Source organism: Canis lupus, chromosome 31, assembly GCF_048164855.1.
Source record: "Canis lupus baileyi chromosome 31, mCanLup2.hap1, whole genome shotgun sequence".
NCBI lineage: Eukaryota > Metazoa > Chordata > Mammalia > Carnivora > Canidae > Canis > Canis lupus.
This window is the reverse complement of record NC_132868.1, coordinates 43590287-43605934: the sequence shown is the minus strand read 5'-3', so window position 1 is coordinate 43605934 and position 15648 is coordinate 43590287. Positions and strand designations below refer to the sequence as shown.

General features: G+C 44.8%; 1 protein-coding gene and 1 long non-coding RNA gene across 5 annotated transcripts in view; one reads left to right on the top strand and one right to left on the bottom strand.

Moving 5' to 3' along the window:
* Window positions 1–15648, top strand: part of LOC140622346 (uncharacterized) — a 217160-nt gene that overhangs the window by 113325 nt on the left and 88187 nt on the right. For 2 of the 3 annotated variants that reach the window (XR_012022129.1, XR_012022128.1), the window contains exon 2: window positions 5790–5926. The exons of the other annotated variant lie outside the window; for it this stretch is intronic. This is a non-coding gene — a long non-coding RNA (uncharacterized lncRNA). The remainder of the gene's footprint in view (window positions 1–5789; window positions 5927–15648) is intronic. 3 annotated transcript variants of the gene reach the window in all.
* Window positions 38–15648, bottom strand: part of KCNMB2 (potassium calcium-activated channel subfamily M regulatory beta subunit 2) — a 202137-nt gene continuing 186526 nt past the window's right edge. For both annotated transcript variants that reach the window (XM_072808138.1, XM_072808137.1), the window contains exon 5: window positions 38–5230. In XM_072808138.1, coding sequence (XP_072664239.1) covers window positions 4946–5230 — 285 coding nt within the window. In that variant the 3' untranslated portion in view covers window positions 38–4945. The remainder of the gene's footprint in view (window positions 5231–15648) is intronic.

Sequence of the window (15648 nt, the reverse complement as noted above, 5' to 3'; positions counted from 1 at the left end):
TATCCCGCCCTCTCACTGAATCAAAATCAGAGACTTCTTTTTCTTTCAAATTTTATTAATAATGGGGAACCATAGAAAAGTCTCAGAGTGACTTCCGAGCACTAGTCCCCTCTCCGCCCTCTGAGCCCACGAGTCTCCTTGTCTCCGCAGCACTTGTCCTTGGGCCCAAATCCCAGTGCTGGAAGCTGGGGTGGGGGGCACCTGCTGCTCCTGTCGCCCAGCACCCTTTCTCCTCTTCTTTCACTCACACCCAGTTTCCTCCGGGGAATCACTTGACCCCCACCTCGTGGGGCTGCAAAGCACGTGCCCTGCATCGCTCGAGACAGGGGTGGCCCGGTCGGGGACAAGTGATACACAGACAGTTGGCATTTCTGAGGCTGAGAAGTGCTGGGTTGTTCTCCTCCTACAAGTATAGACAGAAGGGGTTTGGGGAACACGGGGCCATCTCCGCTGGTACATGAAGGTGAAGGACACGACCAACAGAGGAAACAGCTGAGAGAGCGCGGGACGGCGAGAGGGACAGACAGACAGACAAAGAGATGGAGGGAGACAGGAGATTTTTATAAAGAGAAATTGTGAATTCTACCAAAAGCAATTTCTAGCACTACGGCTCACAGTGCTAATAGGGGATGAGGCCGTGTAGAGCATCCTGAACCTCCTCCGTGTCCTGATGTCACTCCATGTCACACCACGTAACAAGTCACATTACAGGTTGTAGAGGCTTCGGGCCGTCAAGTGCCCCCCTCAGTGCCCGTCACCCAGTCACCCCCTTTTAAAGCTGATGTCAGTCAGAAGTTCTTTATGTCAATCCTGGCTGAACGTCTGATCTCCCTGTGGTTTTACACTTTAAACAAATGAAAGTGGGTCTTTTCCCATTCCCTCCTCTGTTTTAAAGTAAAAATAGCGCTACTAGGATAAGTTGGTGACCCAGGAGTACTGATGCGATTTGGTGTGGATTTAGTGTGTGGATCCTATGGGAGGCAGATTTCAAACGGGCATCAGCAGGGCTTCCCACGCTGCCTTGTTCCCAGCGGCCTACCCCACAACCGGCAGGATGCCAGCAGCAGCCGTCCCCGTCCCCAACTAACGACGCTGCAGGAAGGACTTAGGCTTTGCTGTGGATTCTGGGCAAAAAGGCATTTTAGAGCTATTCTGGCTCCAGGAGACCAGGTACTACTAGTGGTTGTCCTAAGACTATTACTACTACTTCTCCACTTTCTACTGATACTAATAAGTCCCCCCCGTAAGCGGCGTTATCCGCTGTCCACGGTGCCGGGCGCCCCACACGTCGGACATCGCCCCTCCGAGGCCGTTGTGCTCGCGCTCGGGCTCTCCTCTCCGAGAGCTCTCCGTGCTCCATTGTTTTCTTCACGTGTGTCGTCTTGACCCCTGCAGTGTGCTACACACTCATGGCTGGGAGACCGGGCGGGGTCCCGCACTTCGCACTGTCCTGGTGGTTGCTGTACGGAAGCGAGGGACGGAGTCAACCTCACGGAGGCCTGCTCGGTTCTGTTGGACGTGTCACCCTGACAGGTTTTTCAGAAGAGTCCTGACACTGCGTCCCTTGGGTCAGACTCCGAATGTGGTACAGACGTGGGAGGGGGGGTCACTGCGGAACCGTGGGGTTGTTCTTACTGAACGTTTTACAAAGGGAAAGGGAAAAAAGCAGAAGTGGGGAAGAGAAGGAAGCATGTCCAAACTTTAATCACCTCCTCTTTCCCATCGGGGAAAAACATTCCCTTACTTGCTTGAACGTCGTTTACTGCCGTATTTTGGCCGAGTAGGGGAGGAAATTTAATTATTTCTGTGAACAGCAGGTCATTGCTTTAAAATTATTGCTTTACCCCTCTTGGATCCTTCGCTCATGTTATCTTGCTGTCCTACATGTCTCTCTGTAACGTCAATGAAATGATTATAGTGTCAAGATGCTTTGCCCACTGAAATGTGTTTATGGTTTGACATATTGAAAATAATATTTGCAGCAATGAGAAAAAGAGTAGCGTGCTGGATCGCTAACGTCACGGGGCGGACATGCGAGGTACTTTATGGTTGCCCGCTCCGTTATTACGATCGGTCAGCATTGCACCAGTGGCTTTCTACAGAATGAATTTGTTATTATGGCTATTTGCAAGCAATCATTGGTGTGTTTACTGTTGTCGGGGTTTTAACATAATTGTAACTCAGGGAATTTGAAATCAATAAGGTTTTAGATGGAATATGCCAATTGGCTACTGAAAGTGATTTGGAAGCACAGACACCCTGAGACGGAGACTGTCTTTGTGGAGTCAGGTGGAGGTTCAGAGCTTTGCTTCTGGCGGGTGTAGATAAAGGTCTGTGTCCCGGAGAAGGGCATGTGGCCATGGGGAGTATTAACAGGGAGGCCGCTTTGTGATCCATGGACTAGTAGGTGTAGGTTCTGTTCGAGGATCAGACCTGCGCTGTGAAGGTTGGGGAGAGGTATTCATTCTTCCTTCCATATCTCTAGGATGAAACGTTAACATTAAAAAGGAGCTTAGTGGTCAACTCCCCTCATATTCTAATCTTACAATCAAAGAGGTCAAGAGAGTAATCGAGAAGCCTGAAGGGCCCTAGTCACCATGTCTTGAATGACGTCCTTGACTTCTAGTTCAGCGGTCTTTCCTCTTTACCCTTTACCCCCATAATCCTTCCTAAACTGTAGCATTCCTCAGTGTTATCTAAAATACCCCAAAGCCACAGAGATGGTCACTACAGTGGAGAAGCCACAGGCTGGGTATTTTCTCACCCCTCTGCCATCTTGGTTTCTGTGCAGTCTTGGGGAAGTTAACACCTCTAAGCCTCAACATTCTCTTGTATAGAATGGGAAAATAATAGTGCTCTCTGCAATAGGGCTCTAATAAAGATTAAGTTAGTTAGCATGTGCAATGTATTTAAAACATTATCAATCCCAATTCATTTCCTTTAATAATGAGCATTTAATTGTCTGTACATTTAAATTGCTTGAAGGGGCTGTTGCTTTATTGGAATTCGGAACGGCACTAGTTAAGTTTTTTTGGTGTTATTATTTTGAGATTTCTTAATTCTTTTTTTTGAGATTTCTTAATTCTTACTTGAAACATCAGTTGGGAATTTTTAATGACAAATCTGAAAAAAAATAATAAGTAATTCATCTTCAGATTGCTTGAAGGGAAGCTCAAGGAACATTAAAGATTGCAGATTCTCAGCTCCCTAGTCACAAAGAGTTTTCTATCATCTTCAGAATTATGTTTTTAAAGTAGGGTAGGAATCGAGCTTTCCATCATATTTGCAAACAATATTGTTTGAAAGTAGTACATGTTTGGGTGTTAAAGGAACTTTCTTTATAATCTATTTAAATACCTTTAAAGATAGCGAATCCTAGGTTTTTGGATGACCATGGACTTGTTAGCTTAGAACGCAAGAAGTATATAAATCTTGCCGATGTAATGGATTTTGTTTTTTAAAGTTTTAATTACACATTTGAAGTCCCAATTACACCCTAAGAATTTACATCTTATGGAAAGTGAAACTATGAATTACAGTATTGCAGGAAACTCTCCACTTCATCAGATAAGTTTCACCATGCATTCCACAAATATGTTTTATAAAATTTCCCAGTATCTAGAAAATTGTGATACTATGTTATAAAAGGATACTTAAATATAGATGAGAAAGATAGATGTTTGCCTTCTCCTTCTGATATTGATGTTAAGTAAAGGATGGAATGTTTTGTTTAAAACCAATGCCTCATTCTTTCCCCTCCCCCCACATGATAAGCAAAGGGCAATGTGACAAAGTCTTCCTTTAGATCTGTTATTCATTTCGAGTGAGTGTTAGGAAAAAGGTCTGCTCTGTGTATAAAATCTAGCAGCAAAAAAGAGAATTGTAAATAGAAAAATAAAACATGTAGAGGAGACAAATATTCTGTGCACGTAGCTTTAGAATCCCAATGGGAACGCTTGTCAGAAGGAGAGACTACACACTCATTAATTTAAACATAAATTCCCAAAGAGTAACATTCCAATATGTTAATTTGCCACAATCGATTTACCCATTGAAATCAGTCCACCAGTCTTTACTGGCAAGTAGGATCTTAATTTTACCCTCTAACAGTTCAGTTGAATAAAGATTTTCACATAAATATCTTGGTGACATAGACGTTCCTGGGTGGCCACGGTGCGTCTACTCAACATTCAGTCAATTCACAGGTAATGAAACTCTTTGTAAGTGTTGTCTCCTCACACAGTAGCAGGGTCTTAAATGGAAAAGGGCTCTGTTCATTTTCTATTTAAATCACAGGAAGAGATTATAGAACTGGTTAATGAAAACAGCTTATTCTTGGAAGTCAGTTAAAAAATCGTAAGTCATGAATAGAAAATAATAAAAGAGAAATAACTGTCTGGACGTTCCCCCCCCCCTTTCTTTACAGTGATATGGTAGAAATATAAGGAAAATGCTTAACATCCTTCAGTTAGGAAATCTGGTCCCTTCACCTGCTACAGGGCTCAGTTTTGAATAAGAAAAGAAAGAATATTTTTGGCTGCAGCTTTAGTAAACAATGAGTGATGAAAAATATTGCAGAAACATCTTCAAGATATCTGACAACTGAGAACACAGACGTTATCACGCTGATACCGTCTACGTCCCTCCCCAAAGCTTGGCAAATGAACAACTGAGCCCTGTCTTGGCGGAACGAGAGAAGGAAGTGCTAGTTCCAGCATCAAAACAAGATTGTGAAAACCAACCGACACAAAACAGTTATTTCTTCTCCTGAATAATAAAGACATCATGTTTGCATATAGAACAGCTTTTGCATTATTGCTCTACGTATAAGAATATATTAAGGAACTCATAACAGACTGCACGTTACAAACTTAAGGTTCTTTGGTGAGGAATGAAAGAAAACAGTACTTGAGCTTTAAAGAAAATGATCTCATCCATCTTGCTTTTATCTATTGATCCGCTGGATCCTCTCGCAGAGCAGGGAGAGGTACTGCGTGAGTTTCACCAAGGCAACGATCACCACGCCCCCAGCCATCATGCACGTTGGCCAGAACAAGGAATGGAACAGCACGTTGGAACTGTAGAGCTTGGTTAGGATGACGCTCTTCTGGTTTCCCTCTGGGTCAGAGTAGCAAGAGAAGTGCTGGTACTTCCTGAAGTTTTCCATGACAACGTTCACCAGGGACATGGATTCTTCAAAATTTTTTCCACACTTAGGTATATAGGAGCACTGCGGGAAACGAGAGAAACCCATCAGGAGATCTTTGTGTGTGTGTGTGTGTGTCTGGTACTAGGAGGGGGTGGGATAGCGGGGTCACCTCCACGGTCTGTGAAATAACCTGGATGCTTATTCTTTTTTTTTTTAAGATTTTATTTATTTATTCATAAGAGACAGAGAGAGAGAGAGAGAGGCAGAGACACAGGCAGAGGGAGAAGCAGGCTCCATGCAGGGAGCCCGATGCGGGACTCGATCCCGGGTCTCCAGGATCATGCCCTGAGCCGAAGGCAGATGCTCAACCGCTGAGCCACCCGGGCGTCCCTTATTCTTTCCATATTCAAGCCAGAGTCTCCAGAAACCCTAAGACCTCACACGGCAATAAAAATAATGCTGATCTGCTTCACATGTACCTACACAGGTCACCCGCGAACAGCTTCATTATTGATTAGAATCGGAAGACTCCAGTGGAATCTTTTCACCACACCTAAGCACGGCGAGCTTTGATTATTCCCTCCTGAACACACTTTACCGTGGAACCGTGTCAATCTTTCTGTCTTTGGTCTGCCCACAGCTGTCCACGTGACACCAGAAGCTACCGGTTCTCTCAGGGCAAGTAGTTTATTCTTCTCTTTTTGGCTTCCCTTCGCTGGTTCAGCCACGTCAGGGAGGTGACCTCGCTGCTGGAGTCGAGGGAGCAGCTCTACCTTGGTGAGTCACTAAAAAAGAGTCCTGGGCGGTGTAGAGATACTGAGTACAGAGCTGTGATGAGCTGTTCACACCCAGTGAGCGTGACAAAGTAGCTTTTTCCATACACCAAGGAAAAATAAAACAGAACCAAATGAGTTTACACTCAACCAGCACTTGTTTGACAATTTACGCGATCTTTCCTTCGATCTTTTCCCCTCTCTTCTCCTTCTTGCTATGTCTCTTCCGCACGTGTCTCCTTTCTTCCTACTAAGTCCTTGGGTTTCTCTCTTTGTCTCTCGTTTCCCTCCCTGCCCTGCCCCAACCCCTCACCTCACTTTATATTTCCACCCCTGTCCCTCTTCCTGTCCTTTCTCCTCCCCCTGCCCTCTCTTTTCTGGATACGGATGGGATCAAAGAACTCTGAGTTTTTGTTACTTATTGCATATCCTTTTGAATACATTTTTTTTTCTCCTAATTTAAAACGCGGTCTTTAAGGAGACGAGATCTTTGTGACCCTTTTTCCTTGGTCTGTAAATGGGCAGGGGCAAAACTGATTTTTTAAAAAAGTTAGTTAGGGAGAAAGTGATATAAGTCACTTTCCAGGGAGATGTGCGGGTCCTCAGCTGTTTCCCTTCTTTATGATAACTGACTCCCAGCAGGAAAAAGAAAATCCCTGTCCAGCATTATACACATTATGAAATGGTTAATTTAACAGATTTATCTGAATCAAATTGGTTTGTGACAAGATCACTGCTAATCTATGTAATATTTTAGTATAAATTAGAAAACTATGCCCCCCTCCTTAGGACACTTATTTTCTGTTGAAAAATTATCACACAGGTTTTAGGAGAAAACCCACATATTTCACTGCTATTACCAGTTTATAAGTTGTGCTTATAAATATTCACAGCTGTGACTTTTACCATGTGACTGGCACCCAAAAGTTGTGCAGTGCACAACTCCCACAACTGTTATGAGGAAACACAAATGAGGTGGGCTATTGTCGGACTTTGGGTACCTTGATGGAAGCTTTGGGGGTAAGATCCTGGAAGACCTGTAGATTCCACAGGAAGAAAATGCATGAGTTTTGCTAGTGGAGTATGTTTGGGATTACTCTTTTCTGTGACTTTATTAGTGGCACGCAGGCACCTGCTCTAATCATTGGATTCTTGGGCTCTAAACAGCAGGAGGACCCTTACTTAGTTAAGAGTGGAGACTGAGTGAGCTGGTATTTATCGTAAACGGGGCGTCAGTCATGTTCTCATGGCAGGGCTGGTTGACACCTTCAGGTTTAGTCAGCGGAGAGCGAATGTGAGCATGCTCGCAAGTACGAGCGCGGCGGAGAGCTGGCACTGGCACAACAGTAAGGGCCCGAAAGTATCTCCAAACGAGCAGAGTTTCTCAGGGAGTTACAACTTAGTATAAAATCAGCCTAGGACTCCGTGAAATAAATTCTCTACCGGTTGGATATCTTTGGGATCAAAAGGGTTAAAGGCAGGAAGGAGAGACCCACTTTTATTTTTATTTTTTTCCTTTTTCAAAGCTGTCTCTTATCGTTTCACTTTTTTAAAATGCTTTCTGAAGCAAAGCCCTGAAGAAACCACAGACCAGCCGTCTGCGGCTGAGTTCCAATAGAGCCAGTTTAGCTCACAAAGGCACCGGGCTTCTGTATATTTTTGGGCCAAGACAGTTTATAGTAGTAGTTTCCGTGGCAAACAGTACTAAGTTACTGAAATGATCTCGATAAAGATGATGTTCCATTAAAAATGGAGTGTTTTCTTCTCTTACGCTCTTGTGAGCGGATCTGCCTTCTATATATTTTGGAGAAATGTTTGTCAAATGACAATAATTCTGCATTTGCCGAGTAAAATGAGCTAGAAAGTACGTCTGAGACTGTGCCAGCTCACAGGGCCGGGCCAGTGCTGCTTGTTAAGCTCTCAGGCCACCAGCGTGTCAAGCGTGTGCATTGACTTGGCCGGGAGGGCCCGAGCCCTGCACGACAGGAAGGGCTGACTCGGGGCCCAGGGTGGGTGCTCGGGGCCGGGCCGGGCCAGGCAGGCTCAGGACACCCCCTGTGGGTCCAGAGGGCGGCCTCCGGGGCTCCCCAGCACCCGCTTCCTTATGCCTGTGGCAGGGTTTGTGCGGAGGTTAACGGCTATTCACGAGGCCCCACAAATTCCCACTTCCACGTTTTCTTCTTGGACTATCACGTCGTCCCTAGGATCTTCCAAAGTCGTTAACCGAAGCACCACGTACAAGACTCGGGAACCTCTCCGGAGGGCGTGTGTGCAGGTGCGTGGTGCCCACGGGCAGAGCTGAGCCGGCTCTAACCTCGGGTTCCTTGCTCTGTGTCCCGGGAGACTCGACGTGGTGCTGGACCCGGACCCGGGGTTCTAGGTTGCTGCTCCCACGGCTCAGGCGACGGCCGCGTGCGTGTTCTTGAGGCTCGCGTGGATTTGGGGCCAAGACTCCACGGGCTCATGATTTTACCACATGCTTGGTGGATAATCTCATGTCAGTGGTTTAGAGTATACAGAAGGCATTTCAACAGCCGGAGGCTTCACTATCTATGCCCACTTGGAAAACGTATTGTGGACTGCGAGGTGACAGTCCCGGCCTTGGGCAGCCCCGGGCCCGGAGGGACCATACGTGTGTGTGCGCATGTTTGCCATGGCCTTTGATCATTCTTTCTTTTGTACTTTAACATATGAAAATACCTGGCAAGCCTCTGCGGCAGCCATTCAGTGGAAGAGTTAGTCTACATCCTTCTTCATCCTGAGTTTTGCTAATAAACCTCACGGCTTTCCCAGATCCCTTACATCCTCCTTAGTATTGAAAACCATAGAGCTGCCCCCACAAGTATGACCTTTTCTCCTCCGGCTGGGGAAACCTGGCTTCTGGCAACTTCTTTTGTTCCCCTTCCATGACAGGGAAGGTCCGGCAATTGCATCTTTTCTACAGTTCTTTGAAAAAGTGGCTGAAAATGTGATCTTCTCAGCCTGACTTCCTGAATCTTACGCCTCAGAATTATTTTTATTCTGACGGTGGACAGAATTTTGAGAAACTACCTGTTGGGCTTTGCTTAGACATGCTTTGCTAGGCATGTGTGAAGCCAGCAGTGACAGGCCCTCACCCGGGAAATAAAAGATGTGGGGAGAAGTGGGCGTAGGGGGAGGGGGTGCTTTGGCTGAATAACCCCACGTCAGCCTCTTTTCTCATGATGGCTGAAAAGGAGCTGTCGGTTCTCAGCATCACCTCAGGGAAAGGGTTTGTGCTTCATTTGTTTGTTTATAAAAAGAGGAGGATTTTACTTCAGAGAGGGGCTAGAATTTTCGTTTTGTTTTTATTGAAGTTCGATTAATCTAATGAAATCCAATCGATGCTGAGTGTCTAGGGTGCCAGGTAGTGAGAAACATAAACAATACGAGACCGGAAGATATTACAGAGCAAGGATGGGGCGATACGAGGAATGAAGCCAAAAAGGCTTTGAGTGAAGGTCTACCCTTCGCAGAGGGGCCCCAAATCTGCTCCCGGGACTCACTGGCAGCCGGGCCATCCTAAGCCCACCACGACTGTGAGATAAAAACAAAGACATTGCTCCGTGCAACATAGACGTTCTTGGTTCTAAAGTCTCTTTAAAAGTGTCCTCAGACAATGAATATTGAGCACGTTTATTGCGCCTGTGCGGTGCGTGACGTGCCAGTGCTTGTTCTGTGCTAGAGAAGACGGGATTCCCAGGTTCCGAGGCTGCAGAGGTCACCGGCTGGAAGCCTTGTCTCCTGCGGCACACAGGGAGCATTTTGAACTTTCGAGGTTTTGGGGTGTCGGTAATGGACAGGAGAGGCGAGAGAGTAAATTCAGATACTCTTCTCTTGCCCTTTTGAGACGTCTTGTTCCTTCTCATCACCCCTAAAAAGAGCGAACCCCACAAAATTCGGTTTACATTTGTGTAGTTGGCACTTCTTGTGTCTGCTTGACTTTGGTGAATGGTTTGAAATGTTGGGGAGAGGGAAGGAAAACAGTTCACTCTGCTACGCGCGGGCGTTTCTCTCAGCATCGAGGCACAGGCCCCTCCAGAGGGGTGCGCGCCTTTCCAGAGTTTCCTGGAGCTTTCCCATCTGTTACGGCATTTCTGCCTGATCTGGACCAGAGACGGTAAAAGGGCCCGGGAAACCTACTTACCTACTCCAAGCCATCTGCAGCCTGGAGAGTAGTCAGTGCCCGGACGGCCCAACCCTGGAGGCCACCCCGCCTGGTTCATGACGTATCCAGTTAGGCCTAGAGAAGTCCCTCACCTCGCCTGCCCTTGCCCTTCGCCACGGTCCCCTTCTCAGCAACTGGAAAGGAGTAGAGTCCCTCCCCATGCTTTTCTTCTTGATGCTTAGCACAGGCTTCTTTGGGGCACGCGCTTCCTTCCACTTCTGCTCGAAGATGCCTTGGGCTCTCCCAGAATTCAGTTTTGGTGAGCGATGACTAAACTTTGTCAATCCTAAGCATTTTTGAATCTCTGGTGCATAGGTAGTTTCAGCAAATGTCTAATGGACATCTTTCAATTTAAAGTGCTAATTATGGGGATTTCATATGTCGCGTTTCTGGGCCTTTTTCCACTCCCACCCCTTTCCAGGGTGCGCTGCTTTAATGTTTAATCTCTATTCTGGGTAAACCGGTGCTGGATACACAACTCTGGCCTTTCCTATGGATCCCAGATAATTATATTCCTTATGCAACAGCCGTTTATCCTACATGGCTCTTGGGATGTGATAGAATCTCATGGATTCTCACCTGTTCACTGAAATATGTCATCAGAGGATAAATATTTCATGGAATTAGATTTTTTATCCTCTCAGGAGGATGCTCCATGTTTTTCTCTTTAAGTCATAGCAGGGTGAGATGGAAAGACTTAGATTTTTATTCAAACCTAATTAATTGGTGAATGTGTGGCCTTGGTAAAATCATTTCATTTTCTGGATTAGTTACATCATTTCAAAAGTGGAGATGATAGTGGTATCTAATACGTGGGATTGTTGCAATTAAATAAGTGAGCTCATGTAAAATATTTAATATGATACAGTGGCTGGCACATTGTAAACTCTTGATAAAATTTGACTATTTGGGGGTGTGGTTTTAGGATTAAATGAGATGATTTTTATAAAGTTCTTAGCATAGTGTTGGGGCCACAATATATAGCAGACACTTGATAAATATTTGATCCTTTTATTTCTTATCTAGATTTTCAACTTGTCTTTCATTTCTTCCCTTTTCCCTTTACTCTATCAATGCAATGCAGAGGAATTAAGTGCTTCTAAGCCTTGCTTAGGATTTTGGTATCTCACAGCATCTAAACTCAAAATTAAATAAAATCTAGAGCAGTGGTTCCGCCACTGTCTGGAGACATTTTCAGTTATCACAGTTGGACAGAGGAGGAAGTTAATTTGGTGGGCAAAGGCCAGGGATGCTGCTAGATATCCTACACCGTACAGGACAGAACCCACCCTCGTAGAACAACAATTATCCCACCCAAAATATCAGTAGTGCCCAGGCTGAGGAATGCTGGTCTAGACATGTATATTCTCTGCTTTCAGGAAACCCAGAAGGCTTCAGAATGGGTGACAAAGTGATGGATGGTGGGGAGTCTGGATTTGCAAATGATCGGCTAATTTATAGAACTCATTCTTTACCAAAAATAGCTATCTTTCCCGTGACAATTATATATAAGATACAATATAATATGGAACCATCCCACATACCAGAGAGTGGATGTGATATTGTGATTTATATAGTAAGAAATACATATTTATTCTTTGTCCCTGTTTCTGGAACAGAGCTCCTAAAACCATTGGAATTTCTAAGTGATAAGAGCTATAAAGGTGTCTTTTGTTAGGTTAATAAGGTTTACTTTGGGAGCACACTTAAGGATGGGGCTGGCTGCCAGGAGAACCATTTATGTGATTAGAGGGTTAGAATTTGCAGTCTTAATCCCCTGAACTCCTGGGAGAAGGGCTGGAAATCGAATCAATTGCCAATGGCTGATGGCTTAATCAATGAAGCCTATATAATGAAGCCTCCATAAAAAACCCAAAGGACCGGGTTAGGAGAGCTTCCAGGTGCGTAAACGCAGGGAGATTTGGGGAGACTGGCATGCTTGCAGAGGGATCTGTGCCCTTCCCTATGCTTAGCCCTATATGGCTCTTCCATCCGGCCTTTCCTGAGTTCTATCATTTTAAAATAAGCTGGGATTCTAATAAGCGAAGTGTGTCTCTGAGGCTGTGAGCTACTCTAGCAAATTAATAGAGCTTAAGGAGGGGGTTTCTGGAAGCTCTGATAAGCAGAGCTTGTGACTGGCGTCTGAACTGCGGGTGGGGGTAGTCAGGGACCGCGCTCTTAACGTACGCAACCTGATGCTTTCTCTGGGTGGACAGTATCCGATTTGGGCTGAGTTGTAGGATAACCAGCTGGTTTTGGAGATTTGCTTGATGGTGTGAGAAACAGCCCCTCTTCCTGCCCCAGACGCATTGGAATTGGGTCCGGAACCCCCTTTTAATGGGTACATTTTCTTGTTTTATTTTATTTTATTTTTTTCATTTTCTTGTGTTATACCAAACTTCATTTTTTTTATTATTTTATTATTTTATTATTTTTTTTTCCAAACTTGATTTTTAATCAACTCTCAGACCAAATAGTCATGTTTTGAGAATCCCTGGTAGACAGAATAGGTTTTAACCTCCCAAAGGAGATCAGCATTGAAGAATTTAACAGCCACAGTGAATTGATACTCAGCCTCTATTTGTGATTCCTCCGACGGCCTTGTGGCCTTGAGAGGCCGAGGCCATTGAGCCCGCTGGTGGCTCCCTGGGGCGGTCAGCCAGTTGCCCTCCGAGAGCGTGCCAGCTTATCAGCTTAAGCAGCTCCAGTTGTAATGTTGACAAGAGGCTGGGCACTGGGCTTAAAAGCTGAAAAAGGAAGAATATATGAGTGGGAGAATTTAAAAATAAAAACTCTTCTGGATATTTTCTGCAAACATAGAGATCAAACATGGTCAGTAGTGCCTTATGCATCTCTAAAAAAACTCTGCCCATTTCTTGGTAATTCTTGGGAAGACTGTTATTTTTAGTGAGCTGGGGGGAGGGTAACAGGAAGGAGAGATCCACATAGAGATTATTTTTATACTTCCCCCAGGAATATCCTGGATATGCCTCGTGTTGCATGAGGATTGTGGCTTCATGACCTTCAGGTGTGGAGGCAACTGTATCTTCAGTATATATATTTCTGATTAAAGACTCTCCAGGGTATGAAGAGCTGCGGGGCCGGGAAGGTGAACCACCTTTGGTGCCACCTTTGCCTGGGAGTATATGCTGATTCTAGAAGGGGGCTGAGAGCCTAGAATGGCATTTTGGATAGCCTTGCAGGGCTGGGGGCAGGAGCCATCACTGAGGGCCTGTCAGGCAGGGGGCCTGACAACCCCCTATCCACTTTGTGTTGGGGCCCTACAGACTGTATCCTAGGAATAATGGCAACCTGAAGTAGGTCCTCAGAGGGGCTTCAATTCGGGCGTGTGTATCTCAGCCTGTGAAGTCAGCATGAGGTGATCATGTATGGCTCATACATTCAGGAACCTGGCAAAGCAAATGGAAGTACTTTCTGGAAAAGATGGTGTGATGACATCATCCTAGGCTTAAAATTATTTTTATAAATGAGTTTGCAAATACCATACCTAATGAAAAATAACCAGATACTGTAAGACAAACATGAAAACAAACAGGAGGAGAAAATAAAATAACATAGGCATATAGCGGCTCTGGATATTGAAGTCCTTGAGATAAACTTTAGATAAAATAACTATAATTTTGCATTTTATGTTGAAAGGTTTAAAAGACAAAAATGAGGATATTTCTGAAAACTAGAAGTGGTCGAACAGATTCCAATGAATATTCTGACAATGAAAAATACAAGATGAGAAATCAAGAATCCAATCAATGGGTTTAACCATAGATTTGCCAGAGCTGAGGAATGAATTACAAATTAGAAGGTAAATCAGAATGCAGGATGCAGCACAGAGAGATTAAAAAGAGGAAAACTACAAAAGGGAGGGTGAGAGTAGGATACACAGGAGATACGCAGAGAAAGTCTAGCATACAGCCAGTTTGAGTACAAAAAGGGGAAACAGGAGTGAATCAGAGCAGAGATGATATTTGATGAAATACTGACTGAGAACTTTCCAAAATTGTTGAAGAGCATCAAGGAACAGTGAAAGAAGCCCTGGAAACACTAAGCAGGCAAATAAAAATAAATGCCCACTCTGCCACATAACAGTTAAACTGTGGAAAACCAAATAAAATGATCTTTAAAATAAACCAAGATTACCTTCAAAGACGCAGCAATTACACGGAGAGCCAATTTCTCTTTTTTTTTTTTTTTTTTTTTGGAGAGCCAATTTCTAAATAGCAATAAAGCTCACCGGGAGACAATGAAAGTTTCTGAGGTGTAAAAACAAGTTGTAATCTCCAGGCTAAACCCTAAAAGAATAGTAATACAGCAGATAACTTCCCAGAAAAAAAAAGGGGGGGGAAGGGATTATAAAAATAATCCAGTGGAGAAAGGGAGATCTCTTCATAAGCGGACTTGGGCAAATGGCTGTCCACATGAGAAAAAAAGAGCCCAAAACCCAAAAACTGAAACAACCATCACCACCTACACAATAGCAAAAAAAGATCAACAAAATCTAGCTGTATCGGAATTAGAAAGTTCTTTCATTCAAAGACATCATTAAGAGAGTGGAAAGGCCACGGAATGAGAGGAGAGAAGGTGTTTACAGCACGTACACCCAGCAGAGGTTCATATCTATGTAAACAAATTCCTACAATGAATATGAAGAAGAAACAATCGGACAGAAAAATGGACGAGGGACTGGAACATTGTACAAAAGGGAATAACCAGACGGCCAATGCATAAATGAGAGTCAGGTGGTGACATTAGTCCTCAGAAGTGCAAGGAAATGTCACTACATCAGCTAAAATTACAATCACAGATGATACCAAGTGTGGGTAAGGACTTAAAGCGGTAAAATCTCTCATTTCGGGGTGTGGGAGTTTGGAGAACCGTCTGGTGTCATCTGCTAAACCCCCAGGTAGGTGCACCCTGGGGTCTAGCTGTTTCATTCCCAGGTGTTCACCCAACAGAAATGCGTGTGCTCGTGCACCGAGAGACAAGGCAGGATCACTGGTAATAACCCCAAACCCTACAGGAGTCAAAATGTCCATCAACAGAGGATGAACACATTGGCACGTTCGTACAATGATGAAAATGAATGAACTGCCACCAAGTGGGATGGCTCTAAGCCCCATTAGGGTGCGTGAAGGAGCCAGACACAAAGGGAAACGTCCTGCGTGATTCCATTTATGTGATGTTTACAAACCAAGCAAAACTAAAAGACACTGTTTAAGGACATGTACTTAGGCGGCAGCACTACCAAGGAGAAAACAGTAATTGCCGCACCGTCAGGGCAGCTGTCCTCTTTGGCATATGGGGCAGAGCCTGTGGGTAATGGGAGGGGGCAGGAGGGGGGGTTTGTGTTGCAGGAAACGCTTTAGTTCTTTGCCCTGTGGGCTCTGTAATAAACGCCTGAGCTGCACGTCCTTTCCTTGCTCGCAGTTTCTGTGCACGCGTGTGTTTTAATTCACAGGTAAAAATCACGTGAGGGGGCAAATGAACCCAACAATGAGCTGGCGCCGTCCCGACGGCAGACA